Below are 27,147 nucleotides of genomic sequence, written 5' to 3'. Positions count from 1 at the left end.
TATTTTCATTAAAATGTCATTTTTATGCACACATTTCATGTTAGATGAACTCCATTGTTTGTTTTTTGTTTACTTTTGCCTCATTTCTATTTTTGTGGAATTATATTTTGCAGGCTGACTACCCACAATAAATGTTAAACTCCATGGACCATATAGTAATAAACAGAAATGATCAAATATAAACTGACAACATATTTAGGAAATGTTTGGTTTATTTCTCTCTGAGGAGTTTGATAACTTCAGTTTTTCTCTGTAAAAGTTTATCAGCGGATCTTTTAATGTGAAGGGTTTCAGCAAGGAAACAATATATGACCTTCACAATAAAATCACAGAATGGTTTAATTTAATGCAGTGACGACATCATCGGTATAAAACTTGACACTGTGTGTGGCAGTGTAGCTGGGCCACATCAGCTCCATAGCTCTGCAGAAGCAATCAAAGAAGAAGAAGGAGTCATCATCATCATCAAGTAGCTTATTCTGGATTTAAAGTCCAATAAATTCCTCTCTGAGGAGGAAGATGAAGGTAGAAAGAAGAGAAGTCCGGCTTTGGTCCTGGTGCAGCTCAAACTGCGTCACCTGAATGCATTAAACACCAGAAACCAAACAACCCAAAGTTCTGAATTTCAAAATAAAAGCACTGATGAACCCAGAACCCTGTGGAAGTATTAATACGCATCGACCTTTTCCACATTCTGCCACATTAAAAACCAAAAACTTCAGTGTATTTTATTAGGAACACAAAGTAGTCCCTCACTGGCAAGTGGAAGTAAATCTGAAAAGTGTGGCATGCTTTTGTTATTCAGAAAATTTTTGACTGTTCCAGTTGCAGGTTTTTCTTGTTCAGCTTTGAACATTTCCTCTTCACAAAACATCTCAAACTCATTCTGAAAGTTTTCACGTTTAGCAGATTCTCAGTTGGAGTTTGACTAGGCCAGAGGTGGACAACTCCAGGCCACGAGGGCCGGTCTCCTGCAACTTTTAGATGTATCTACTTCAACACACCTGAGTCAAATAATGAGGTCGTTAACAGGACTCTGGAGAACCTGACTGCACTTGGGAGGTGACTCAGCTGTTGGACTCAAGTGTGTTGGACCAGTGAGATGTCTAAGAGTTGCAGGACACCAGCCCTCCAGGACCAGGATTGCCCACCCTTGGACTAGGCCATCCCAGCACTTCCAGGATTGTATTGTATTTAGCTCCAAATATCTCTCCCACCACCGTCTGACTTCCATTTCTCCACCGATGAAAAACTTTGTGTTTTGTTTTTTCATATAAAATACACCAAAAAGTGAAAATGTGAACTTTCGCAGCTCCAAATTAAACTCTGAACAGGTGGAATTAGAAACTCAGAAGCAATAAAAATTAAAAATAAATCAGTTTTTAGTCATTATAAAGGTTTTTTGTTACATTCCTGAAGTTTTTCTGTCCGGTGGTTCAGACGGAGCTGAGTTTCACCAATCCTCTGACCGAGTCTTCGTGCAGTGAGTCCTGGGTCACGGGGTCATACCGGACCGGCGGTGCCGGGTGCTGCAGGTGCATGTGGGCGGGGCAGGGCAGGGCTCCCTGCGGTGTCCCGCAGGGCGTCTCCTCAGGGCTGGCAAAGTGCTGGTGGTGGTGCAGGTGGTGCAGGTGCAGGTGATGGTGGCAGTGGGAGTCGACGGCGGTGTCCCTCAGGGTCAGGACGTCTCCGGCGCAGGACGGCAGCGTCGGCTGGGCGGGGGCCAGGTAGGCGCAGGGCCCGCCCAGCGAGGCAGGCTTGGCGGGGAGAGGCGGCAGAACAACGGGGTCGCTGTGGAGCAGCGGCGTGGCGGCGGCCTGCAGGACGAACTTGGTGCTCTGGAGGCACTGGTCCTGGTCGCACTGGGAGGACAGGAGGAGACCGGAGTGAAGCTGGAACCCAAACTTATTCAGATCTGACCAAATCGTTTGTGCCGCCATCTTTTTATAGATATACACAGCATGTGATGTAACACTCCTGGGAACTTTGCAGCTGGTAGCCGTCTTGGTAGGTAACCAATTGTCATGACCATTGCTATGGAGTTGCTATGACAACAATAAACAAGCCATATTCTCTGTCTCATACAGATCAATCCTGACAGCAGCCATTTTGTTGATGTCTCTTTCTCTTGCACATTGATGAAGAGTGTCACTGTGCTTTGTTTTAGTTGGGCTGGAAGCCATGGTTCAGCTAGGCTTTGCACTAAGCTTTCCTACCAAGCTGACGGTTCAGTGACGTGGTGCTGGATCACCTCCGGTTCAGACTTGTGGGAACGATGTACTAGTAAATGTAAAATGTCAGCGGCACAAAGGAAATCTTTGCTGCGTGAAAGCAGCAGAATTGGCAGGAAGTTCCGCCCCCGTGTTGCAGCCACCCTGGGTGATATCCACCTACCATGTGACTGTGGAGCTGCGTGGGGGCGTAGCTGCCGCCGCCGGTCCCGTTGGACTGGTGCGCGGTCTGCGGCGTGTCGGCCTGGATCAGACCCCTCCTGTCAATCAGACTGGCACACAAACAAGAAGAGAGGTCAGAGGTCACGGCTCCAAACCCAAACTGATGATCCCAGATAAGTTGAATGGCAGCAGCAACTAGCAATATTAAAGGTTTCTATCTTTTATTATCATTAGCTATGAATTATAGCTAATGATTATAGCTAATACACAAAATGTGGTTGGTCACTGGTTGCTATGGTGATTCCCTCCTGACCTGAAATCCACAGCTGTTATTCAGAAGTTCAGAGGTTTTTGTGTCTGTTTTTCCTCTGTCTATATTAATATTAGTGGTGGGACTAGGCTGAAATGTTTAAATAAAAAATAGTTCTCCTGATTTAGGTAATGATTTCTGGTTTTGTTTAGTTCTGACTGAAATTCTTTTTAGTCCTGATTCTGAAGCAGATTTTAGTCAAGATTCAGGTTTTTAGTTGTTTATTTTTGTTTTCTGCCCCAGATTTTAGTCCTATTTCATATATGCCCTGTTGCAATAAGCAATAAATCTAGTAATCGCACAAAAATTTAAACAAACTCAATAATTTCCATTTGCATGATTTATCGTTTTTCTTTTTCTACCAAAGATCTGGTGCTTTGGCCTCAACTAGCCCCTTTTTCAGTCCATTTTATTTTTTGTTTTGTTTATTTGTTCTGGATATTTAAAATGTCTTAAGTTCCAGTGTTCAATGTTCATTAACACATTTAATTTATTGATTTTTGAGAATATCTTCTTGCATTATATTAGTTGAAAATAGTGTCAAAGCACAATATTATCGTTTATCTCAATAACTTCTGGGATATTTTATCGTCCAGCTAAATCAGTTACCATGACAGACTTTAGCCTTGATCTTGGTAATGGCTTTACCTCTGGTTACCTGAGTAATCTGTGGTTGCCATGGTTACCTGTACCAGCATTAGTGCTGGTTTACTGCTGACCTGGGAGGCAGCGGCCCACAAAGCGCCGCGCAGCAGTTGGTCAGGACATTTCCGTAGCTGTAGGGGTTGTAATTGTCCTTTCCCTCCTTTTTGGACCAGGTTCCTTTGATCTGAACGGGAACACCGGGGTTAATCCATCAGATCGGTCGTGTTGGTCTAACTGGGAGCTCTGGGATACTCACGTCCTCGTTGGTGGTCTGGTTGGAGCTGATAAGGTAGGTATGGAAGCCCGACAGGCCCACAATGGACCAGACGGAGAAGAAGCACACCACCACCTCCAGGATGGTGCAGCGCGGAGTGAAGGAGTCAAACATGGAGGCTCACGACTCGAAAACAAACTGAAATGTTTCATCTGGATTTGATTCATTTCCCCCATCAGGGAAGCCGATGTCCCTGTCAGGATGGCGACACTTTGACCTTGGCAGTGCATTACAGGACATATCGAGCTGTAGATGGTGGCAGCATCAGGGATTGATTTATCAGAAACGGGGAGGGGAGGGGCTGTATGGGAGCTAATTAATGCCTGTGGTGGATTTTCTGTGTCAGATCTGAACTCCATGTTGGAAAGGCTGAATGTTTACAGCTTTTCCTGATCAGATTGGTTCTGCTTACAGCCAAATAGATGATGAATCCCAGCTAACAGCTATGCTAACCGCTATGTTTACAGCCAGTTTTACAGCCACGCTAAAAGCTTCGCTTACAGCCAAGCATAAAGATGCTTATGGCTATCCTAACGGCTACATTTATCGTAACTTTTACGGCTGTGCTAATGGTAACTTTACAGCCACACTAACAGTTACACATACAGCCACTCTTACAACCATGCTAACAGCTGCACTCACACAGTCACACTTATGGCTACAGTAGTGGTTATGTTTAACACCACTTTTACGGCTACACTAACGGCTACACATCCAGCTTTGCCTACAGCTATGCTAACGGATACGCTAACAAAATAACTCTTATTTATCTTAAACAGCCATGCTAACGACTATGCTTACACTTATAGCTAAGTTTATTCCCACTTTTACAGCTATGCTAACGGCTGCACATCCAGCCACACTTTCAGCTTGATTTTTTTAGTCAAGACTGGATTCACAATAAAGTAATTTTGTGTTTTATATGTATAAATGTGACGTTTCTGTCAAAAGAAGCGGTTTGTTTTGTTTCAGAACTTTTACTGGCTCAACAAGCAGAACCTTTGGTCTCTGAAGGATATCTAGCTGGACTGTCTTTGAGTGTGGTCAGGAATCCGGTCCGGTTTGATCCTGGAAAACAACAAAGAAGAAGAGATTCATAACTTCATTAATAAAGTTCACCCATTCATCCCAATATTTCTGTTTTACAGTGAAGATCTGAATCACCATGAAGATGTTGCTGTTTTTAAGCTAAATCTACAAAAATCCCTCCACAGTCAGACAGAAAAAGGTTTTATTGCTAAAACAAGCTAAATCTCATTGAGCTAATGGAGTTAGCGAGGTGTGAAGACAGGAAACCAAGCAACTGGAAAGGGTCAAAAACCATGATAAAACCACAGAAACATTTCAAAGTTTTAACCTTTGAGGGATTGTTTTTGTGTTTTAAACACACAAAGACGCTGAGGAGAAGTGAAGGCGTCAGAGGCTGCAGTTAATTTCATGCAGATCAAAGTCACCACTCTGTGCTGCATCTTTTTATAGCAGCGCTGCTAAAAACAGAAAACAAGGAGCGCTCAGAAGAAAACACGAGTTTATCTGAGACAGTCTGCTGGTTGTTAAAAAGCCTCACAGCTCTGGAGTTTGGAGCTTCGGGCCACATAAACAACTTTAACAGCCTGAGAAGAGAGTCTGGTTGATGACAGGAAAAATCCCCAGAAACCAGTGATCAGGGTTAAACCTCCGTCAGCACAGAAACTGCTTTCTACCCCCAGGTTCAGTGGAGTGAAATTAGTTAACGTGACGGGTTTAAACCTTTCCAACACAAAAACAGCAGGAAACATGAAATAGATTCATCCTGAATGATCAAAAAACTGTTCTGTATCAGTTTTTAGCAGTGGATGGCAAACAAGCCGCTAACAGCAGAGCTAGCATTGAAAGCTAACTTTGAAATAGTTTTGCATTGTTTACATTTACATGGTGGGCATCAACATTGTTGTAGTTAGCGCTTTAGCAATAGCTTCCACTAAATACTATGTTGTTTTAAAGCTTTAGCACAACTAATATTCAGGATTAGTTGTGCTATTGCAGATTAGCGGTACAACCAGTAGTTTTTAGCTGCATGAACTGCATGAAGTTCCTCAAGGAAAAAAGGAAAAAACAAATCAAAACTGGGATGAATTATCCAAAAATGATGGTTCTGTGAGTTTATATCAGATTTCATGAGCGGTAAAAATACTTCTGCTAATTTTTAGTTTAGTTCTTTTGCAACTTTGAAAATGTGTTGTGTCATTGACGCATGGTGGGTATCAACGTTTTTAACTTAGCGCCTTAGCATTAGCTTCAACTAAATACTATGTTGTTGTAACACATTAGCATTAGCAGAACTAATGTTTATGATTAGAGATTTAGGGTTAGCACAACTAGCTTTAGCTGTAACAGCCACAGGTTTTTAGCATCTGAATGGAGATCCTCATGGTTTGATGCCTGATCCTATTATTGTTTTTAATGTTTTCTGGAGCAAAATAACATTTTCTGACTTGAAAATTGTGATTTTGGAAGTTAACCTAAACCATTTTCCAGTTTTCGAAAAATCAGGAATTATAAGAAAAATCAGGTTTTAATTAGGTCAATTAAACAAAAACAGTTGAAGTGAGACTTTTTTTCTGTTTTTCTGTATTTTTATGCATAGCTGCCTCTCCCTGTCACTCTGATCTCATTTTATGCAACATAATTATCTAATTTTTAGTGGGATAATTATCTAAACACTCTTTCATTGTAATCTGTGAATTAAAGGTTGGATTATTTAACATTTTCTCAAAGTTTTGTCTCCTGAATATTAGAAACCTTTCAGCAGATTTCTAAAGAGATTAGCTGCTGAGTCACAACAGAAAACAATGTGAGGAGGCGGCAGAAGCTCGGTTACTCACTGAGGACGACGTGTGTGATGACGAAGGCGAAGATGAAGATGGTGAGGAAGGAGAGGGAGAGGATGAAGAGGTAGAAGAAGCGGTAGTTCCTCCGTCCGACGCAGTTCCCCACCCAGGGGCAGTGATGGTCGAAACGCTCTGCAACAATAAAAAAACGGCAAAAATTAGCGCTTAAAGAACCTGGAAAAGCCCGAGATTCAATGAAAGATTGGAGAAAAATGTAAATCCATGGCTGAAAGTGACAGGAAGCAGAAACATACGAGGTAAACTGACCGACACAGTTGTCACAGAGGCTGCAGTGGGACGCCCGCGGCGGCCGGAAGATCTTGCAGGTGAAGCAGTACTTGAGCTTGACGGTCTGACCGTTGATGAGAACCTCTCTGGTGCGAGGCGGAGGCTTGGAGCAGCCGGTCGAGTCTGAAAACAAACAACAGCTCAGAGACGAGGTGACAGCTGCTGGTACAACACACTCTGACCTCAGATGTCAAGACCTGAGAGGTCAAGACCTGAGAGGTCAAGACCTGAGAGGTCAAGATCTAAGAGGTCAAGACCTGAGAGGTCAAGACCTGAGAGGTCAAGATCTAAGAGGTCAAGATCTAAGAGGTCAAGATCTAAGAGGTCAAGATCTAAGAGGTCAAGATCTAAGAGGTCAAAGGCCTGAGAGGTCAAGATCTAAGAGGTCAAAGAGGAAAACTGAAATACAAATGACTCCTGAAGTAGAGCGACTAGATAGAAATAAAATAAAAATAAAATAAAGATAAAAACTTTGATGGATGGATGAGTGGTTGGATGTTTAGTGGATGAATATTTGGATGGATGGATGTTTAGATGCATGGATAAATGGATGATGGATGGTGAATGGTTGGATGGACAAACAGACGTTTAGAAGGATGGATGGACAAATGGATACATAGATGAGTGGATTTGTTGGATGTTTGGATGAGTGGTTGGATGGATGGATGGATGGATGCTTAGAAGGGTGGTTGGATGTTTAGATGGTTGGATGTATCTTTGATGGATGAATTTGTTTCTCTGGAATCAGGAGAACTTCCTGGAGTTTCAGAAACAAAATGGCAGCTCCTGTCTTCTTCTTCCTCTGACGGAGTCGCCATCATCGTCCTCCATGTTTGATCGTCTCCGTCTCTCTGCATCAGGACGTAAATCAGGGAATGACCGACTTCCAGAAATAGACGGCGACTTTCAGTTTCCATGGAAACCAAGAGGCGACATGTGACTCAGCGCTCCGACGGCGCGAAGGAGGAGGGAAACTGCTGAACAACAACAAACTCCAGACTTCTGCAACAAGCCCACTAATCTGTGTCTCCATGGTTACCGATCTGCCTCTCCAGGTCGGCGGCCTCGTCGGGCGTCGCCCTGGGCAGGACGCCGGGGTCGCTGAAGCTCGCCCTGAACAGCATCCCCATGACGAAGACGAAGAGGACGGCGCCGACGGCCGGGATGGCCGGACTCAGATTGGACGCCAGGTAGGGACAGCTGAGGACACAGAGAGACGGGCTGAGCGCTTCGACCAATCAGAGAGCTCGATACAGCAGGAGGAAACAAAACATTGAGACAAGTTATCATTTTTATTGAGGTTGGGGCCCAATGTTAATTAGCAACAAGTCAGGGCCCCAAAATGTTATATTACAAAAGTTAGGGGCCAATGTGTTAATTACAAATAAATTAGGGGCCCAGATTGTTAATTACCAATAATTCAGGGGCCTAATTACCAACACATAAAGGGCCTAAAATGTTAAATTTCAAAAGTTAAGGGCTAATGTGTTAATCACCAACAAATTAGGGGCCCAGATTGTTAGATTTCAAAAGTTAGGGGCCCAGAATGTTTATCACCAACAAATTAGGGGCCCAGATTGTTAGATTTCAAAAGTTAGGGGCCCAGAATGTTCATCACCAGCAAGTTAGTGACAAGTTGATTAACACCCAAAGGTGTTAATCAACAGGTTAGAGGCCAAAAGTGAAAGTTTCCAATAAGTTGGGGGCCCAGAATGTTGCTGAATAGTAATTCAGGGGCCCAAAGTGTGTAAAATGTGTCAGAAAGAGGCTGAATCAAAACCCAACTCTTCAGATTGAATGAATTTAGGATTATAATCTCCACTTTTACAAACATTTAAAGTTTAACGTAAAGTTTTCCCATCTAAATATTCTGAAATACAAACTTTAAGCCCAAACGTGACTCACTCGAAGGCGAAGAAGAGGCCGCTGGTGAGGAGGATGAGCACCAGGGTCAGGTAGAACACCCCGGTCTGCCGCGCCATCATCACCCGCCCGTCGCAGTAGAACCGGTTCCGCCCCGGGAACACCTGCCACTTCCTGCGGGGGGTCCGGCCGCGGTGTCCGGTGCAGGACGGCGGCTCGGTGCCGGCGGCGGCGGCGGAGGATGAGGTCTGCGGGGAGGAGCAGCTGCTGCTGCGGGTGCAGATCTGCGTGTACCGGATCGGTGCGTCCGGAACCGCGTGCTGGATCTGAGACATGAGTCCTGACAGGTGAGCGCGCGCGGAGATGAAACGATAATCAAAGGTGCGCGCGCGGATGAGCCCGTATTTCCATCACGAACCCAAACAAAAGCGACCGGGTTTTATCACTGTTACAATTAATTTGTTCTGTAAACAAATGCACGCGCTAGAACCTCCGGTTCGGTACCATATCCGTCTTCTCCGGACCCAGTCCCTGGATGTGAACTGGTTCCGGTTCTAGATGGGAGTGGGTGTGATCCAGGTTACCGGGCGTTCAGATGGTCCGCGTCCGTGGAAAGGAGGAAAAGGATGAAGAGGAAGAGGAAGAGGAGGAGGTGAAGAGCATCCCGATCCTCCGCAGAGCCGCTGGTGCCTGCGGAGATCCTCTATCACCACCAGGATGTGTCACTACACACAAAAAACAACCTTCCAGTCAAAACGGAGGGCTTTGTTGACCATCCTTAGCGTATTTATCCTTCAGTTTTGTCTGTCAGGTTATTAAGAAAATAGGAAATGAAAACAAAATTTCTTGAAAAACAAACAAACAAACAAACAAACAAACAAACAAACAAATAAATAAATAAATAAATAAACAAAAATTAAACTTTACTAAAAACTCTAAGTTTGAAAAGTATCTAGAACTTCCTCAACAATTTATGACAAAATATTTGCAACCACTATAGCAAATAAGCGCTTCTTGTAATTATTTATTTATGGTATGAGGACATTTTAACTTGATGAAAGCAGCTTTATTATTTAAAGCTCGTTTTTTAAAATAACATGGCATCTTCTTAGCCCACTTTTATTTCAAGCTGGAATTCATATTTAAAATATATTCTATTTAACGTTTTTACATTTACATTGCTTTCATAGCTGCTTTCTATATGTAAAATATTATATTTTAAAAGATATTATACTGTAGTGAGTCCCTTGCTTTCAGTGTCCAGTTTAATCCGCCTCAAGAAGTAATAAACGATCTTTGGTTCAGGATTCTGGCTCTTTATCTTCTGGTTAAAATGGTTAGTCGTTAAAACGCAGTGAAAATAAAAACCTATAAGGTATCTTCAGTGAAGTTGTCATATTTCTGTGGGGTTTCTTCACTAATTCCCTGGAAAATAATATCTGATTCCTATTTTTAGTGTTTGTACCCGGACGTTTTACGGAGACGGACCGAAACAGCATGACGGTCGCGGATGTTGGCGGAGACTCTGCTGTCAGAACAAACCGTGATACTGATGAAAAGGACGGACATCATGTGTTAAAAGGTGAGCAGCTGCAGATTGAATGGAGGTTAAAACCAAACGGAGCCGCTGCCGCCGAACTTCAGTCAAAAATCTACCGATTTAAGGTTCAGCTCACCTGAGTGCGGCTGCAGAGGTCAGGGGTCACTGACATGTATAAGGAGGACTTTTTGAAATGCCCCCAACTATTCCGCTGATAATTTACCCACCAAGACAAAACTCTGATTCCACTGTTTTCGTGTAATATCAGATCAGAAAGACACCGTGACATTGGAGAACAGCACTTTTCAGTTTCAGTGTGTTTTCTATTTTATTGATGCTGCTATTGCAGTTATTGATGTCAAAGCACTTGTAATAATATGAGTATGACACATATCAACAAACATTTGGAGTATTCACAACAAAACAGGAAGGTATTTAACTAGCTTCATAAGTCCCTCCAAGCATGGTGGTGGAGGTGTGATGCTGCGGGCTTGTTTTGCACTATTATCTCCTCTGTTTATCAAATTTGAAGCAAGGTCCAAACTGGGTCATCAGCAGAACCTGGTACCGATGTCCAAACACAGAGAATCTCCTGTTTTCCCCCTTTATGTCAGTGATTGCTGATGTAGCAGCTGAATCCTGTGACATCACAGCTCAACTGACTTCCTGTTTGCTGTGACATCACTCCTCACCTGGCTTCCTGTTTGCAGGTGCGGTGTTTCTGACCACAGTGGCCTCGGCGGGGATGATCGCTGGGTTCGGCTCCACGCTGGCGCTGGCCAAGAAGAAGAGCCCAGAGTGGTTCAGTAAGGTAAAGTCAGCCCAGCGGGAAAAATGTTTTCCAGAAAGAAGAATGGAGTTAATATTTTCACGCAAACTGGACTAATAAGACAGAGTTAGAGCCAGACTGGGAAAAAATTAATCACAAGACTAAACTCACAACTTTATGGGAAAAAAGACATACAACAGTAAACTAAAAATAATTTGAGAAAAAAAGTCATATGAGAATAAAGTTATATTCCAAAAAAAATTCATAATTTGAGAATAAAGTAATAAGAAAAGAAAAGTCAATAATTCCAGAAAAAAGTTGCAAGATTGAGAGAATAAAGTTGTAATAATACTAGAAGAAAGTCGTAATACCAAGAGAAGTCATATTACAATAATAAAGTTATAATTCGAGAAAAGTTGTAATTTTATAAGTTACGAGAATGGAGTTGTAATAATATGAAAAGAAAGTCGTAATATGAGAAAAAAATTATGAGAATAAAGTCGCACGACAAATAACCATACGATAATTTAGTCCTAATACGAGAAAAAAGTGATAATTTGTAAAATGAAGTAGCTATTTTGTCTCCTACACAAAAACAAATAAACACAAATTGAGGAGTTTTAATTATCTTGTAGTTGTAATTTAGTGTCAATTTTACAAATCAGGACATACTTCACCTTTAATTGTTACTGGTAGCAGAACTTAGAAACAATTTTACAAATGTCTGAATTTATTCTGCTAATATTCTGATATTAGGAGGATTTGGTGTGAGTTTAAGCAGAACGGCCTGATGTTTGGTGTGAACTCCAGAGCATCACTCTTCCTACTAATCCGGTTTGAAAAGTTAAAGCTGTGTTTGTGAAACGATGACGTCCGTTTCCCTCCTGACTCTCGATCTGGTGGCGGTTCTGAGAAGGAGGCGGCAGTTCTGGTCCTTCTGAGGCGAACAATCCGGCCGCTGTTCCTCCGTTCTATTTCCATCACACAGCGGGCTTTGTCGTCTGACGGGAGATTTGATTTGAGCTGGGGGCCCCGGCAGCTTTGTGTATGTTTACTAGAAAACAGAACCGAACCGAAATACGTCAGGAAATCATATTTCTCTCTGGAATTAAACCTTCATCAGGGGCCAAAGTGTAAAAATCTTATGACAAAAGGGCCAAAGTTAAAAAAAGATCAAATATTCAAGGGCCAAAATCTAAAATGGTTAAAGATTCAGGGGCCAAACTGCGAGCGACTCTGTTAGTGTGAACGATTTCCTCAGCAGGAGTCATGTGCCCCCTGAGATCTGATTGGACGTTTGCAGAGTTCTGTCCATATTTGGTCATAAAGTTTCCTGTGCTAGAACAGAAATTCTAGTGCTTCTTCTAACATCGCCATGGTTACCGTCTCTAGAATCCTATTGGTTGCCATCAGACAGCTTTGGCAGATAGAAGGAAAATCTCCTTCTTAAGGTAACATGAACCCAACCAGCTGCTGAAAACATGTTTCCTCTGCAGGGTGTGGCAGCGACAGCCGTGGCCCCCGAGTCCGGGGCCTCCCTGGCCCTCAGAGCGCTGGGCTGGGGCTCCCTGTACGCCTGGTGTGGAGTGGGTCTGCTCAGCGTCGCCGTGTGGAAAGCTCTCGGCATCCACAGCGTACGTTTGTTTCTAATAAACAGGAAAGTTTGGATTGTATCTGGAGAAAATTCAAACAATTGATTGAAATTCACAAAAATAACTGAAAATGACTTCAAATTAATGTGTAAAATTAAAAAAAATGTTTACATTGGTTAAAAAGGTGAATAAATATTTAAAGTATTTTTCTGGATGCAGCTCAGTTTAGAGGACATATTGTGGGATGTTTGCAGGTTTCTGATCCTTTCCCTGTCTCTTGCAGTTGGCAGAGTTCAGACAGAAGATGGAGTCGTTCTTCCCGGCCATCCCGAGGAATCCAGAGGCCGCAGCCGGATCAGAACCGTTGGACTGGGACGCCATCTTAGGGTCCAAACCACAGGGATCAGCCAGAGACTGAAAACCATTCTGACCCTGTGGAGATTTTACAGCTGGGAAATGTAAAATTATGAAGATAAAGTCATACCAGAACAATAACAGTCACATATTGTAAATAAAAAATATTTAAATGTTGTGAAATTTTAAGTTTTATGGAGGATTTTTTTCTGATATGCGTCAAACTTAAGGCCCGGGAGCCAAATCCGGCTCACCAAAGCTACTTATGTGGCCGTCTAATCTCCAAAGGAACACATAGTAGAACCTTCAAGAAAACATTTGTGTTTAAATGTTTTATCAAGTTACCAGTTTAAAGGCAAATCACATTAATCAGTCCCTCCAGATTTTTGCGATCCCACAAAATCAACAAACCCCTGCAAATGTTACGCAAGTATTGCCTTATTTGATGTCAAGTTATTTCCTCCAATTAATACGGCAAGTAACAAAAAGTCAAACAACAATTTTATCAGTAATTTTGATTGAAAAAAAATTACAAAATTGATCATGAAATGGTGGTGGGACTGATCAATGTGACTTATAAATAGGCATGATTTTTTGAGTGTAAAGTTGCAAGCAAGAATAGTAAAACTAAGGAATACAACTCTAAAGATGAATGCAGATTTGTACATTTTTGGAAGAAAAAGTTAGCGCTTCAGCATTAGCTTCTTCTGAATACTATGTTGTTGTAGCGCTATAGTGTTAGCAGATCTAATGTTCACGATTCATGTTTTAGAGTTAGCACAGCTAACGTTTTAGTTAGCGGTGCCCACCACAGGTTTTCAGCAACTGCATGGAGTTCCTCAGGGCTCCATGCTCGGTTCCATTGGGTTTACCAGATATTTCTGGAGAAAAACACTTTGAGACTTGAAAAAGATTATCCTGATTTTTCCAACTTAGGAAAAGTCAAGAATGGTAAGAAAAATAAGGGTCTTGCTTCTTACTGGGAACTGTTTACCAGATTTTCAGAAATTATTTTTCAAAGAGAAAAAGTATAGATATCACTGTGATCCATTTTGTTTGTTTTAATTGTAAACTAAATAAATCCTTGTAACAGTTTTTATGCATCTTTACATCTCTAGCTCCTGATCTGTGAGATTTGAACTCTTCTGGTTTTGCTCTCCATTTTACAGTCTGATGTTAAACTTTAGCTTAAAATGTCTCCAAATTTTAATTTGATAGGCTTTGATTATACTAGTTAAGAAATTAGCTTTATTGATCCGTTTTAACATCTTAACCTCATGGCACCAAAGATTATTTTTTTTCAACTAACAGTCCAGCACTGTCAGATTTTTAGTAAGACAAATGTAAGCCTGAATGTTTTTGTTTCTGCTCCAACGCTTAAATTACAACAGCTAAATGTGTCCTCAAAACATCGACCCGTTTATTCAAGTCATGCAGACCTGCGGTGGTACAAATTACTTTTAATCTCATAATTATGACTGTTTTTCTTTTCTTTTTTTGGATTGCAAAAAGCATCAAACTTCAACATTTTATCATCCAAGGTGACATGGAGCTGTATGAATGTGGACAAGCTAAAAATGCTAACTACTGGCATCACTGTTAGCTGTTTGACAGTGACGCTCCCGTTCAGGTTTTCCTTTCCGCTCCGGTTTAGTCAAAGAAAAGCAGCAGGTGGCGCTCTGTTCACAGTGCTCAACCAGAGTTCATGTACATTTATTCTTTAACATGTTGTGGAACATATAAAGATCTCATACTGAAGAAACAAAGTCATTTTTCTCTCTTTACATTTGTTTACAACTGTTTCTGAAGCGGCGTCGGTGAAACCCCGCCCCCACAGCCTGTACACGCAGTCCGTCAAATCAAACGTACCCGCCTCCCTCGGACACATCCTGAAATTGTCAGCCGCTGTGACCGGCGCCCTCTGCTGGAGCTGCAATGTACATATTTACAGGAGGATGTTGGTGGGAACAGAATGGGATGCAGCTCCGCCCACATCGCCTCATTCCGCGGAGGCGAAGCGGCGTTTGAACTGCGGATGGTTCAAAAATTCACATTTAAAAAAAAAACAAAAAACGTCAAAACAAACTTATTGCACCAGAACAAAGAACACAACTGAACATCAGTGTTTCCTCCGTCATAACACGTTAAAAAAAGGATGTTTATCTACAACCCTGACCCCGCCCACAAACAGCAAGCCCCGCCCACACGGAGCAGCCCTGCAAACGGAAAGAAATGAGCACGCTTGTTTAAAAAAAATTAAGAGCATTCCATCCCCGTCGCTGTCCGTCAAATCACTTTGGTTCAAACAAAACAAAAAACTGAAAATTTTTAGAAAATTAAAAAGTATTAAATATTTTTTTGTATTAAAATTATTTAAAAACCCCAAATAAACATCTGTGGATGGAACCGAGGAGCTTTATATATTTTATATATTTTCATTTCTACGTAAAAACTTCTTTCTGTCTCTTTAAATAAAAATAGAATCGGACCCGGTGGGTCCCACTGAGCACGCTCCATGGTGGTCTGTGTGTCACGAGCGGCTCAGCTTGAACAGCACTTCGCACATGATGGCCGCCACCGCCGAGTTGAGGGCCGACGACAGCGAGATGTCCAGCAGCCGGCTCTCGTACAGGACGAACTCCGGCCGGTTCTCCTCCACGCTCGCCACGGCCAGCAGCGCCTTTGCCGCGCGGCACATCATGTTGATGCTGGGCGGCTCTGGCGCCATGGCGGCGGCGGCGTGCGGGTTCTGCTGGTACTGCGCCACGGCCAGGCTGTCCTCCAGGAAGCCGATCAGAGTTCCCACGCTGCCCTTCTGCAGTGCGACGGCCCGGGCCGCCGTGGCTTCGCCACGCGCAAGGTTGGACAGCACGGCCACCGCCATCTCCCGGCACACCTGGCTGCGGCGCTCGCCCACCAGGCGCACCAGCGTGGCGAAGAGCTGCTGCTGGCGGCTGAAGGGGGGCGTGGCCAGCAGCAGGTCCACGTTGCAGTCCTGGACGCTCAGCTTGCAGAGGCACTCCAGGACGAGCCGCTGAGGCGACAGCGCCGCGGCGCCGCTGGCCCCGCAGAACGGGTCCTGCGCCTCGGCGGACGGACAGACCATCCAGTGCAGCAGCCCGTCCAGCACCGGCAGGACGATGTTCTCGGGGTACTGCGACAGGTCCAGCTGGCCCGACACGTTGGCCAGCGTCACCAGCGTGTTCTCTCGCAGCGCCGCCAGGCAGTCCCACCACCACTCGTCGCGGCTGCAGGCCCGGCCCGCTTCCTCCTCCCGTTGGTAGGTGGGCGGCGCCCGCTTCCTGCGCGGGTGGCTGTGGTGCAGCAGAACCAGCCGGCCCAGGATCAGAACCAGGCCTGGGTGGCGCGACAGGACGGCGTCGTTGCCGGGAACGAAGGAGAGGTTGCGGATGATGTTGGAGACGCAGATGCAGCGTCTGGCCAGGGAGTCCTGCCACGACTCGGCGGTGGACAGCGGCGCCTCGTCCCAGCAGCGCGGCTCGTCCTCCTGGAGGCTGATGGGATTCTGAGCCTCCGCAGGGGCCGGGCGCTGACCTCTGACCTCAGATGGAGAGCCTGCAGAGCAGAAACAGCAACAACCAGGAGCAGCTGATCAATGTTGCAAAGTCTGAAACAGCAGACATTGAAGACCAGTCAGAGCTGCAGACTGGGAGCTCAGCCCCATATTGACCCGTTTACCTCCTTGCTGACCCATCTGCTCCTCCTCCTGGGTTCGCTGCTCCTCCTGCTCCAGGTCTGGGGGGCTGAAGTCTCCGGTTCGGGGCTCAAAGTGCGTCTGGATGTGAGCCGTGGAGTCTCCTCCTCCGGCCTTCCAGTGCAGCAGGCCGCTGATGAAGCCGTTGGGTCGGCTCGGGTCGGCCCGGCGCTCCACCTCCTCCCAGCTCTGCCCGGCCTCCTCCACCCTGACTGGCCGCTTGTCATACTTGCTGCTCTGCTGAGGGGAATCCTCAGGTTTGGCGTCCTCCGTGTGGAGCGGCGACGGCGCCTCCCCCGGCTCCTCGGGGGTCATCTTCGGGCCCTCGGCCCCGACCTCGTACTCCTGCAGGATGCCGAACATCTGGATGAGGCAGCGGCGATAAAACTCCACGATGAGCTCCAGGAACCCGGGCAGCTGCAGTCGAGAAGCAAACGTTTGGATTTGATCTAAAAAACTTCAGTAAGCTCAGCGTTTCAGGCGCGGCGCCTCACCAGCGTCAGGCTGAACGAGCCCACTGTGCTGTCGTCGTACAGCAGGATGTTGAGGGTGTCCAGCGCCCAGGTGCTCTCCGCCAGGAGCCCCGACTTCAGTGACATCATCACCCGCCAGGCCTCCGGCGTTCCTGACGAAGCCGATCAGAGTGAGGCTCAGCGCGGTTTCACCAACTCAAATTTAAGACTTTAAGGCCGTCATGAATTAAATTTAAGATCATAATAGAAATATTCAGAAGTTGTTAGCTAGCTAGCAAGGGTATATCAGTTAGCAGCAGTTAGCAACCGCCTTGAGCCACAGAACGCAGTGAAGATGCAACAGTAATGTTTCACAAAAAAATATTACTACTTGGAATATGAGATTAAATATTTCTGCCTCAACAAAATTTAAAACCCCTGTTTAATGTATTAAACTTATTGTTTTTAAATTAAGACGTTTTAAGGCCTTAACTTTAGAAACATGAACAGCTAGCTCACTTTATCATTTGGAGATAGTTAGCTAGCTAGTGTATATTAACAGCTAGTTAGCGGTAGCCGCAACAGCAAATTAAATTAAGGCCTTAATCTTAGACATTTAAGACTTTTTAAGGATGGCTTCCTGGTCATGTGACCTCTATGGAGCGGCGCTGGTCTCACCTGTGTCCTTCGCCGTTAGCCGTCGCCGTGGTTTCAGCTTGGGGGGTGTGGCCTCCACGGAGCCAGGCGGGAAAACGACCTCTCTGTAAACGAGGGGGAGGCCCTGATTGGCCGGGGGAACGGTGGGGACACCTGGTTTCTTAACAGGCAGGTAGGGGGCGCCGTTGGGGGACAGGGAGCCCACCGGAGGACGGGGGAACGACGAGGGGCTCTGGGGGCGGGTCACGTGATTTGGGATGGTGGGCGTGGCCTGGAAAGAGGAGGGGGGCTGCCTGGAGGGGAGAGGGGGCATGGAGGAAGAGGAGGAGGAAGAAGAGTGGGAGGGGAAGGGAGGTTGGCACTGGTTCAGGTGACTGGGGGCCCACTGGGTGTCGTGTGGGGGCCGGCCCTCCTGGTCTGGGAAGGGGGGCCCCTGGCCCTGCCGGCTGTACAAGATCCCCATCTCTGTCCTGGGGGGCCACAAGCTGGGCTGCGGCCCCCCGTCCGTCGCCGCCGCAGGGGCCGATCCCATCATGCCGTGCTGTGGGGGGGCCTGTCGGTCGCGGCCGTATGGGTACTGGTACTGCCCGGGGACGGGCCGGCGCTCATGTCCTGAAAACCCCCCAGGTCCGGATCCGTAGGGGCCGAAAGGGTCCGGCTGCTGGGAGCCAAACTGCTGCACGGCAAACGCCTCGCCCTCATGACGCTTCGCAGCCGGGAACATGGCCTCCATCGGACGCTTGTAGCCCTGCAGGGACAGAACCAGAACCGTTAGGGACCGTCAGGGACCGGGACCGTCAGGGACCGGGACCGTCAGGGACCGGGACCGTCAGGGACCGGGACCGTCAGGGACCGGGACCATCAGGGACCGGGACCATCAGGGACCCAGATCGTCAGGGACCCAGATCGTCAGGGACCCAGATCGTCAGGGACCCAGATCGTCAGGGACCCAGATCGTCAGGGGCCGTCAGGGACCGTCACGATTTTGAAATATTTTTGTGAAAACCGATGTCAGTGATCCAGACATCATTACACACATCGTCACTGATCACTTCCTGGGTCACAGGTACAGAGCACTCACCTGCTGCTGGGGGTAAAGGGGCTGATGGGAACTGTAGGCCATACTGTGAGGATACTGCTGACCAAATCCATCGTGTCCGTGCCTGAAGACAGAAACTGAGTTTTATTCAACCACATCACACCAACCTGGTTACATCTAAAAGAAAAAAGTGGGACAGTTTGTGTCGATTCTGATGTACATTAGTATCTTTCTATTAGAATCCATTAAATGATGATAACTTGTTGTTCCATTCTGCCTCATATGCATTGAAAAAGCAGGGGTCCTAACAGACAGCCATGTGCAACGCCTCTCAGTTAAACTGAAAGCTTTATCACATTCTCTCACCTCTGCTGGGGGAATCTGTTGGGGGGATACATGCTGGCTTCGTTGGCAGACGGGCCCATGCTGTTCTGGGCGCCAGGGGGCGCCATGCTTCCCTCTGGGCCCATCACATTGTCCAATCTGCACCAGAGTGGCACCAACACTCAGCCGGTTTCAGGTTTAGACCTGGCATGAGGGAGCGACAGCGGAGCCGGGTCTTACCTGCTATCGTAGCCGGGGCCGTAGGGGTACTGCGGCCTGGGCCCCATCCCTGATAGGGGGCCGGAGGAGGGTCCGCGGGGGAACATGTCCTGCATCGCACCGCTGGGCATCTGGCTCTGACCGAAGGCCTCGCCGGGAACCGGACCTGAACCAACCAAAATCCCTTTGAGGATGCAGTTCAATTTCTGCGTAAACAGTTTTTCTGCCTGAAAGGAGGGAAACTGAACACTGATGGAGATGCAAGCAGTGATGCAAGTGGATGTAAGTGGATGCTGTCCATACGTGGCCACCAGAGGGCAGCAGAGCTCCTCTTCAGTTTGAACATTTATCCTCAGTCTGGTCTCTCATAGGGGAGAGCAACATGGACTCAGAACTTTAACGGGATATTTTGTGAAACTAATCGAGAATATAAATCAACATTCTCACTAGGCCAATTGGCTAGGCCAATAAATTTTGCTGGATGATAAATTGTTCTGTACATTATTACGATAAATGATAATATTCTTGTTTTGAGACCATTTTCAAGTAATATAATAATGCAAGAACACATTCCCAAAGATCAATAAGCTTTAAATTCTTATGAGCATTTAACTCAAGACTTGGAAGACATTTTAAATATCCAAAACAAATAACAAAATAAAATGAATTATGAAGTTTCTAAAAGGCAAAATTATCCTTCAAAAAAAGGTCCAGTTGAGACCAAAGCACCAAACTACCGACCAGCAGAGAGAAAACATAAAAACGATAAATTATACAAATGGAAATTATTGAGCTCATTTAAATTTATCCTGTGATTAATGATTATTGTGACAGGTCTAATTATGACAACAAATTATAAGGATAAATTCTCACGCCTAGCTTTAGCTTGAATTTTATATACATTTGTTTATTAGTAAAGAAACAGATGTTTATTCCACTTCCTGCTATGAATTCTGGGAAATATGTTACGAGTGAGAGCTGAGTGGCTCTCCTCACCCTTCCTCGGGGCTCCATACGGGTCTTTGCTGGCGTCGTATTGCATTCTCATTGCGGAACAGGGTTCTGTTGGAGCCGCCCCCTGCTGGTAGGGGCCCCCGCCGGGCCCCGGGCCCCGCTTGCTGTGGAAGGCCGGGTCGCTGCCTTCAGAGAACGGGTCCTGGACGCTCACGCCCCCCATGGTCCTGCAGGCAGACAAACAAATGCTGAGTCACGTTCACAGAAAACGAGCTAATAAGAAGGTTTGGACATGATGTTGCTTTAGACGCCCCTCCCCCACCTGTTTCCAGGCTGGGCAGCCATCTGGTTGTGCGGGGTGGACGAGCGGGTCGGGGGCTTCGGGTCCACCGGAGCGTCGGTGAGGGAGGAGCTGCTGGACTGGGGCGTGTTGGGGCCCTGAAACGAGCCCGAATTCGCTGCAGAGACAAACAAAATGGCGTCGATACGTCCTCAAAGTTTTAGACGCTCAACACAAACCTGACCGCCGCCTCCACCCAAAACGCCTTAATCCTACAAACCGGAGCCATCTTTACTCGATAATTATGTGTCATATCTTTGTGGGGTCAGTAATAAACATCATCACTGCAAAATAATTCATGTTTTCAAAATTTAGATCCCAAAATTAAACTGGTTATAATTAGTTATCCTTGACTCTTTCCAAAATGGCTCCAGCTTAATAAGGCTGAAACAAATTATTCCATCTGTCCAGAACCTGTACAGGTCAAAGGTCAGGGACACACACTGTGTGACTGTCACCTTCAGGTTGGCGCTACAGAGACAGTAACTTTGCTTTTATCCAACTGTCATGTGAATTTTGTTCACTTTTAAAATGTTGCAAAAAAGAAATAAAAAGAAAACGCATTTCCATCAGTGTGATGGTCCATCCATGGAAGTTCTTCCTGCTGATCATCAGCAACACGTTTTGTTGTCCCTGCAGAGTGGAATCACTGCGGCATTGTGGGTAACTGGGTCAAACTGAGGTCACTAATGTTTATATTTACACTGAGTTCACGGCTGACAGCTCACCGAAAGTCCATTACATAATCCCATCCGAGTGAGTGTGTGTGTGAGTGTGTGTGTGTGTGTGTATGAAACAGGATCCCTGACAGCAGCTGCTTCCTCTTACAGTTCAGCATCGTCTTACCAGGAGAAGGCGGTTGACCCTTGACCTGCAGGGCCTTCTTGGCGTCCCCGGCGCCAGTGTCAGGCGGAGGCTCCTCCCCTCGCTCCATCTTGCACTCGTAGGCGAACAGGTACTGGATGTACTGCTTCTTCAGGGAGCTGGCCGAGCTGCTGGACGTCCCGACGCTCAGCAGCGATGACAGCTCCCGCCACTTCTTGTTTTTGTTCACCTGAGGAGCAGAAACACGGTCCAGTTTGGTCCAGACAGAACCAAGCAGAACCGAGAGGAGAGCATCTCACCATGGCCAGGCCGCCGATGGCTCGCACCGCCAGGTAGAGCCGGCACAGGTCCAGCGGCTTCCTGCCGACGGCCGGCAGGGTGGCGACGGGCGTCTCCCTGTCCTCCATGAAGGACAGGTAGCGGTCGACCCACAGGCGGCGCTCCGGCTCGCTGCCCATCTCGTACAGCTTGGTGATCTTCTCGTTGGTCATGGTCGCCACGTTGGGCTTCTGCTGAGAGAGGCGGCGGATCAAGACTCAGGACAAACGGAGGAAAATGGTTCTGTCTCTTTACATAACTTCAGTTACCAACTGTTACACTTCTATGGAGAGAAATTAGTTACAATATTATTATTGTAAGTGAAGAACGTTTCAAAAATTTAAATTTGTAAAAACAAAAAAAAAAACATTTAAAAATAAAACTTAATGTCTGAGTTTCCAAATGTTAAACCTACAGTAACAGATTTTCAGATTTTATTATTTTTTTATTATTTTTTCAGATTATTTCTCCAATTTCTATTTTTTCTTTTGAGACAGAGTTTTACAAATGTAATACTTTTTAATCTGTGTTAAAAGTAGAAAGTGCTGCGCTCACAAAGAGAACTGAAATATGAAAAAATTGGAAAAAATAAAATCTGCACAAATGTGGGTTCAACTACTCCAAATATATTGCAAATTACTTTCACAACGTATTTTTTGACTGATAAGTTTTTCAAATTCTGACTTTATCATTGACTTAATTTATCGAGTTTTTGAAACATGTTCTTTGCTTGCAGTATTAATATTGGCACAAATTTCTCTCCATACATTTCTTTAGCGTTGTGAGCGGGGCTTACTGGGCTGGACGGGGTCCTGAGCCAGGCGGGGCTGCCGATGCTGTCGCTGTCTTCCCCCACACAGGACGACACGCTGGCCGGGCTGGGGGACATCGGGCAGGCGGCGCTGGGGGGCGGCACCACACACTGCGAGCCGTAGCTGTCCTGCTGCAAAACACACACCGGCCACACACTCAGGTTTAAAGGAAGTTTTTACTAAAAAAAACTGAACAGTTTTGGTCCTGGAATAATTTGAGCTGCCAAGCAACATGGTGGAAATTAGTTTCTTCAGGAATTAAAGATTAAATATGAGAAATTGGCTTGTTTGGAAAGAAAAGAAAAGTGATGTAAACGTCTACCACCTGGAACCAATAGGAAAATTCAGCTGCAGTACCAACATTCATGCCAAAGAGGGCAGCACTGAGACAGTTTGAGACCAAATATTGCATCATTAAACAACTTGACAGATGTATAAAGATAGAACATTTAAGGAGACTGTTTATCTGTAAAAAATAGATTTGGGGTTTAGTTACACTGTAAGTAAGCTGGGAAATTAATCCAAGCCGATTATCCATTTCTAATATTTATTTCCCGTTTTATTTGTAGATTTTTTTCTCACTTTCCATAATCTGTATTTAGTTAACATAATGTTTATATTTATTCTCTCCTCTAACTTCATTTTTTCAGAATCTATATTAATTTAATATTTTCCTTTACTAGCTGTTTTTAATCAATCATTTAAACCAGGAGGTTTTTGTATGTGTTGTTGTGTATCATGTCTTTGTTCTTTTTTATGTCTATGTGGACCATGAGTCTGTAGAAATAAATCAAATCAACCTTCATTTTGGTTGGATCAGCAGCAGAACCGACGGCGTCTCGGAGCTCAACCCGCTGCTTCAGGTCATGACTTCCTGTCCCATCTGCCGCCATCATCCCTAATCCTGCAGGGATGGAGAGAAAAACAAAACACAGATGATGGATTATAATCCCTGAGGTGCCGATGATTCCTGGGTGCTGATGATTCCTACCTGGAGCGGTGTAAGGCGGGCCCTGAGGGGTCATCCTGCCTGAGCTGCTGAACGGACCTCCAGAAGCTCCATAACCTCCAGAACCTCTCATCGCTGTCATAGCTGAGTAGCTGCCCTGCCTGGATATTAAACAAAACCGATCAATATTAATCCCAGAGGTAACTCTGGGTGATTAATCAATTTTGTCAGTTATTATAGTTCTTGTTTTTTGAAAAGATCTGGATTTCTTTTGCACCAATAAAGTCTGTGTGTTCCCATAATTCAGAGTGATGTCAGGGCGGCCATTTTGTCTGACAACCACAGAAGAAGAATAAAATTCTACTTTGAACAAAAAAACACATGAACTGAGCTACTCACTCAGATCCTAAAAACAAACAAAAAAAACTTTTAATCCATCATTTTAAGACACTGTTTTTATAAAATTTTATGGCTTTTTCTCATGATTAAACAAAAATTTCGTAGTTTGGCTCTAAAACTCGTAGAAGACATGAGTGAAATAAAAGCCACTTTTCTGTCGTTTGTAATTTCTTTTTTAGAGAATAATAAAATAAAAGAAAATAACTAAAATGGAAATTGGATCCTGTTGTATTTTTCATTTTAAGCTGAGGTCATAGGGTCAGAGGTCATGGCTTCCTTTACATCTTTTATTTTCTGTCCACAATATTTAAACTTTCAGACAGAGATCAGCCTGTTGGCCTCCACCCAGCAGGGGGCGCTCTCTCCTCCAGAGTGTCTCCTGTTTCTCACCTGCTGTGAGCGCTGAGGGAGGCGTTGGTGCTCGGTCCAGAGTTGGGGCCCATGTCTGGCGGCTTGCAGCTGGCGGTGGCCCCAGGGGGCCTCATGCCCTGGCCGGTGGCCTGCGGCATGTTGGGAGAGGTGGGGGCCGCGGTGCTGGGTCCAGTTGTGTAGGGGCGGCCCCCAGCTCCGGGCCCGGGGCCTCGGCCCGACGGGGTGGAGGGGCCCTGCCCGTGCATGGGGCCAGCGGTGTTCAGCCCCATGCTGTTAGCCAGGCTGGGGCCCGAGCAGGGGCCACTGTAGCCGGCTGCAGGGGTCCCGCCGTAGTGAGGGGGCCGAGGGTAGGTACCTGAGGAACACACAAGTTTATTCCTCTGTAGCTTCAAGGGCCACAGCAGAGAGCAGGCAGGGGCCCAAAACACGACTAGTTTCTCGATAAGAAACTTTACTCAAATCTTTTACTCGAGTAAAAATGTATTTGGTTAAAAAGTTACTCAAGTCCTGAGTGAATAATCAAAACATCAATAAATATTTTAAAATTACATCATCAGACCGAAATAAAAATTTATGTGAAAATGTTGATATTTTAAGGAACAAAATGAAAATAATTCATATAAGCAGCAAAACTATTAAACAAAAAAAAAACAAGTAGAAAATAACAAAATCAGGCAAAAGAAATGTTTTTCCCAACCAATTCCTTTCAATATAAAAGAAATTGATTTCATAAAGTTTTTGTTTTTCATAAAATCTAGTTAAAAGTTTTGTTGTGAAACTTTTAAAACAAGTTTGATCTTCATTCAATTAAGTTGCAATTTTTACTCCAGTAAAGAAGTAATATTTCATAATAATTCAATTAAATTTATTTATTATTACCAATTCACAACAAATATTGTATCAAAGAACTTTAAAGAATAACAGAAGTTCAATCAGACATTTTAATTGATCCCAGTGATCAGACAGTCAGCAGCTCAGGTAACTGTGACTATCAGCTCTGCTCATGTCCCACCTGGGGGGCCGTAGGAGTGGCTGCCCTGCTGGTAGGAGCCGTGGAGCCCGGGGCCAGCCGGTGCTGGGTTGGGGGACATGGGGCCGAAATGTGGCCCCTGGTTGCTGCGCTGCATGGAGGGAGGGAAACCTGAGGAAGAGCCAAACAGCGATCAGAGAAAACATCAACGCTCTGGGGCCCAACATGGAGGCAGGGGCCGAACCTCGGTCTGGAGTCATGGCTGACTGGGAGGAGTGGGGGCCGATGTCTGATCCAGACACCTGGGGGCCCGCCTGGGGGCCTGAAACACACAGAACCAGAGTTAAAACGACAAGGTCACAGCACTTGTCTTCATCATCTTCATCAGCTTCATCCCACCTGGACCACTGGTGGGAGACAGGGGCCCCGAGCGGGACCCAGCAGGGGACAGCGACGGGGACGGAGAGGGACCCGTTCGGGCCGGAGGGGGGAGGCGCGGCGAAACGTGGGGAGAGAAAGGAGAGCGGGCCCCCGGAGTCCCCTGGTCGCCCTGAGTGCTGCCGGAACCGGAGGCCCCTGAACTCACCGCCGCCTCGGTGCCGGTCAGCAGGTCATCGATGGAGCGGGAGAGATCCTGGAGGACAGAGAGGGGCAGAGCTTAACAATGGGGGGTGGGGCTTAACACGTGGAGGCGGAAAACATCAACAGTTTTAACTAAATATTCAATACTGCTCAAAATGAGATGAAGAAAAAAAGAAAAACAGAAAATAGAAAGATAGAAAAAAGAAAAAGAAATAGACAGAAAGATGGAAGGAAAAGAAAAATGAAAGAGAAACTTCTTGCGGAAACAAACCGCAAGAAGAAAAAGAGAAAGAAAAAGAGAAAAATATAAAAGAATAAGAGGAAAAAAAGAGCAAGCAAAAAGAGAAATCCAGAAAGGAAAGACGAAAGAAAGAGAATAAAAGAAAAAAGAAACAAAAAGATAAAAGAAAAAATAAGAGATAGACAAAAAAGAAAAAGACAAAATGAAAACTTTTAAACCAGCCAATCAGAGCCCTCCCCCTCCAACAGCTCCACCAATCAGTCATCTGTGTTTCTCTGCGAGGACCAGATACAACCAGATGTTTACAGCTGCATCGGTTCTGATCGCCCCATTTCTGGAGTCCTGGATTAGAACCAGAACCAGAACCAGAACCAGACTCCTGGAAGCAGCACGGCAAGCTCACAACAACCAGCGTCAAAATAGATGATGAAACCTGATGTCAGAGAGGAGAATCAGGTTGCTATAGCAACCCAAAGGCCTCAGATGGAGCAGAGACAGTTTGATTGAAGCAGTCAATCAAACTGGTAAATAGATTTCTGTGGCAGCGCTGCTTCATCATCCATCTACTGGATTCTAGCCTCAGACTGGGCCATGTCTGCGTGTGTGTGTGTCTGTGTGTGTGTGTGTGTGTGTGTGTGTGTGTGTGTGTGTGTGTGTGTCTGTGTGTGTGATTACTTCATCCTCCTCCATACGAGACAAGATGAGATGGAGGACGTTCTCTAATCAAACAGGAAACCTCAGAAACCTCTGATCTCTGCTCTGCTCATTACTGAGGCCTCTCAGCACAGCTGAGGATCTTCTCAAACCAGCCGTCGCCACGGCAACCGCATCAGCAGCACAACTTCAGATGGAGTGACGAGAGGAAGAGGACGGCGGCGCAACATCAGAGACGAAGAGACAGCGAGAAAGAGGACGGATCGCAGCTGGAGGCGACACACTTAACGGGAGAAACAACTGAACCAGAACCTGCTAACTGAACCAAAACCTAAAGAACTGAACCAGAACCTGCTAACTGAACCAAAACCTAAAGAACTGAACCAGAACCTGCTAACTGAACCAAAACCTAAAGAACTGAACCAGA

At 45.6% G+C, this 27,147-nt stretch overlaps 3 protein-coding genes across 4 annotated transcripts in view; 1 reads left to right on the top strand and 2 right to left on the bottom strand.

Moving 5' to 3' along the window:
* Positions 1–194: 194 nt before the first annotated feature.
* zdhhc14 (zDHHC palmitoyltransferase 14) lies at positions 195–8,978 on the bottom strand. The gene is made up of 9 exons (XM_007564840.2): positions 8,686–8,978; positions 7,820–7,980; positions 6,760–6,903; positions 6,487–6,624; positions 4,642–4,690; positions 3,605–3,707; positions 3,423–3,532; positions 2,395–2,503; positions 195–1,862 (listed from the first exon to the last, which is right to left on the bottom strand). Exons 1-9 carry the CDS (start codon positions 8,976–8,978, stop codon positions 1,437–1,439), a joined length of 1,533 nt encoding a protein of 510 aa, XP_007564902.1. The 3' UTR covers positions 195–1,436.
* Positions 7,896–13,853, top strand: tmem242 (transmembrane protein 242). Of its 2 annotated transcripts, none has more exons than XM_016677874.1 (5): positions 7,896–7,970; positions 10,100–10,225; positions 10,894–10,994; positions 12,449–12,586; positions 12,828–13,853. In XM_016677874.1, exons 2-5 carry the CDS (start codon positions 10,141–10,143, stop codon positions 12,960–12,962), a joined length of 459 nt encoding a protein of 152 aa, XP_016533360.1. In that variant the 5' UTR covers positions 7,896–7,970; positions 10,100–10,140; the 3' UTR covers positions 12,963–13,853. The 2 variants fall into 2 exon arrangements, with proteins under 2 accessions (XP_016533360.1, XP_007564901.1); XM_007564839.2 differs by lacking the exon at positions 7,896–7,970 and adding an exon at positions 8,913–8,990.
* A 722-nt stretch (positions 13,854–14,575) lies between these two features.
* The window catches only part of LOC103146823 (AT-rich interactive domain-containing protein 1B-like), a 24,371-nt gene continuing 11,799 nt past the window's right edge, over positions 14,576–27,147 (bottom strand). The window contains 19 exon segments of the mRNA XM_016677862.1: positions 14,576–16,474; positions 16,598–17,030; positions 17,108–17,238; positions 17,744–18,470; positions 18,804–18,885; positions 19,128–19,244; positions 19,326–19,470; positions 20,301–20,485; positions 20,581–20,716; positions 21,445–21,652; positions 21,723–21,932; positions 22,538–22,681; positions 23,354–23,457; positions 23,545–23,663; positions 24,292–24,628; positions 25,286–25,414; positions 25,488–25,565; positions 25,643–25,877; positions 26,373–26,445. Of these exon segments, the coding sequence (XP_016533348.1) occupies positions 15,429–16,474; positions 16,598–17,030; positions 17,108–17,238; positions 17,744–18,470; positions 18,804–18,885; positions 19,128–19,244; positions 19,326–19,470; positions 20,301–20,485; positions 20,581–20,716; positions 21,445–21,652; positions 21,723–21,932; positions 22,538–22,681; positions 23,354–23,457; positions 23,545–23,663; positions 24,292–24,628; positions 25,286–25,414; positions 25,488–25,565; positions 25,643–25,877; positions 26,373–26,445 (4,639 nt within the window). The 3' untranslated portion in view covers positions 14,576–15,428.

The sequence above is a fragment of the Poecilia formosa genome, unplaced genomic scaffold (assembly GCF_000485575.1).
Source record: "Poecilia formosa unplaced genomic scaffold, Poecilia_formosa-5.1.2 Scaffold168, whole genome shotgun sequence".
In the NCBI taxonomy this organism is placed as follows: domain Eukaryota; kingdom Metazoa; phylum Chordata; class Actinopteri; order Cyprinodontiformes; family Poeciliidae; genus Poecilia; species Poecilia formosa.
The sequence above is the reverse complement of the archived record's forward strand: the minus strand, read 5'-3'. Positions and strand labels throughout refer to the sequence as shown.

Coding starts and splice junctions, on each gene's coding strand:
- tmem242 (XM_016677874.1), top strand. CDS start 10,141: ATGACGGTCGCGGATGTTGGCGGAGACTCTGCTGTCAGAACAAACCGT. Junction 10,226..10,893: donor CGGACATCATGTGTTAAAAG/GTGAGCAGCTGC, acceptor TCCTGTTTGCAG/GTGCGGTGTTTCTGACCACA. Junction 12,587..12,827: donor AAGCTCTCGGCATCCACAGC/GTACGTTTGTTT, acceptor TGTCTCTTGCAG/TTGGCAGAGTTCAGACAGAA.
- zdhhc14 (XM_007564840.2), bottom strand. CDS start 8,978: ATGTCTCAGATCCAGCACGCGGTTCCGGACGCACCGATCCGGTACACG. Junction 2,504..3,422: donor TGTGGGCCGCTGCCTCCCAG/GTCAGCAGTAAA, acceptor TTTGTGTGCCAG/TCTGATTGACAGGAGGGGTC. Junction 1,863..2,394: donor CGCAGCTCCACAGTCACATG/GTAGGTGGATAT, acceptor CTGTCCTCCCAG/TGCGACCAGGACCAGTGCCT.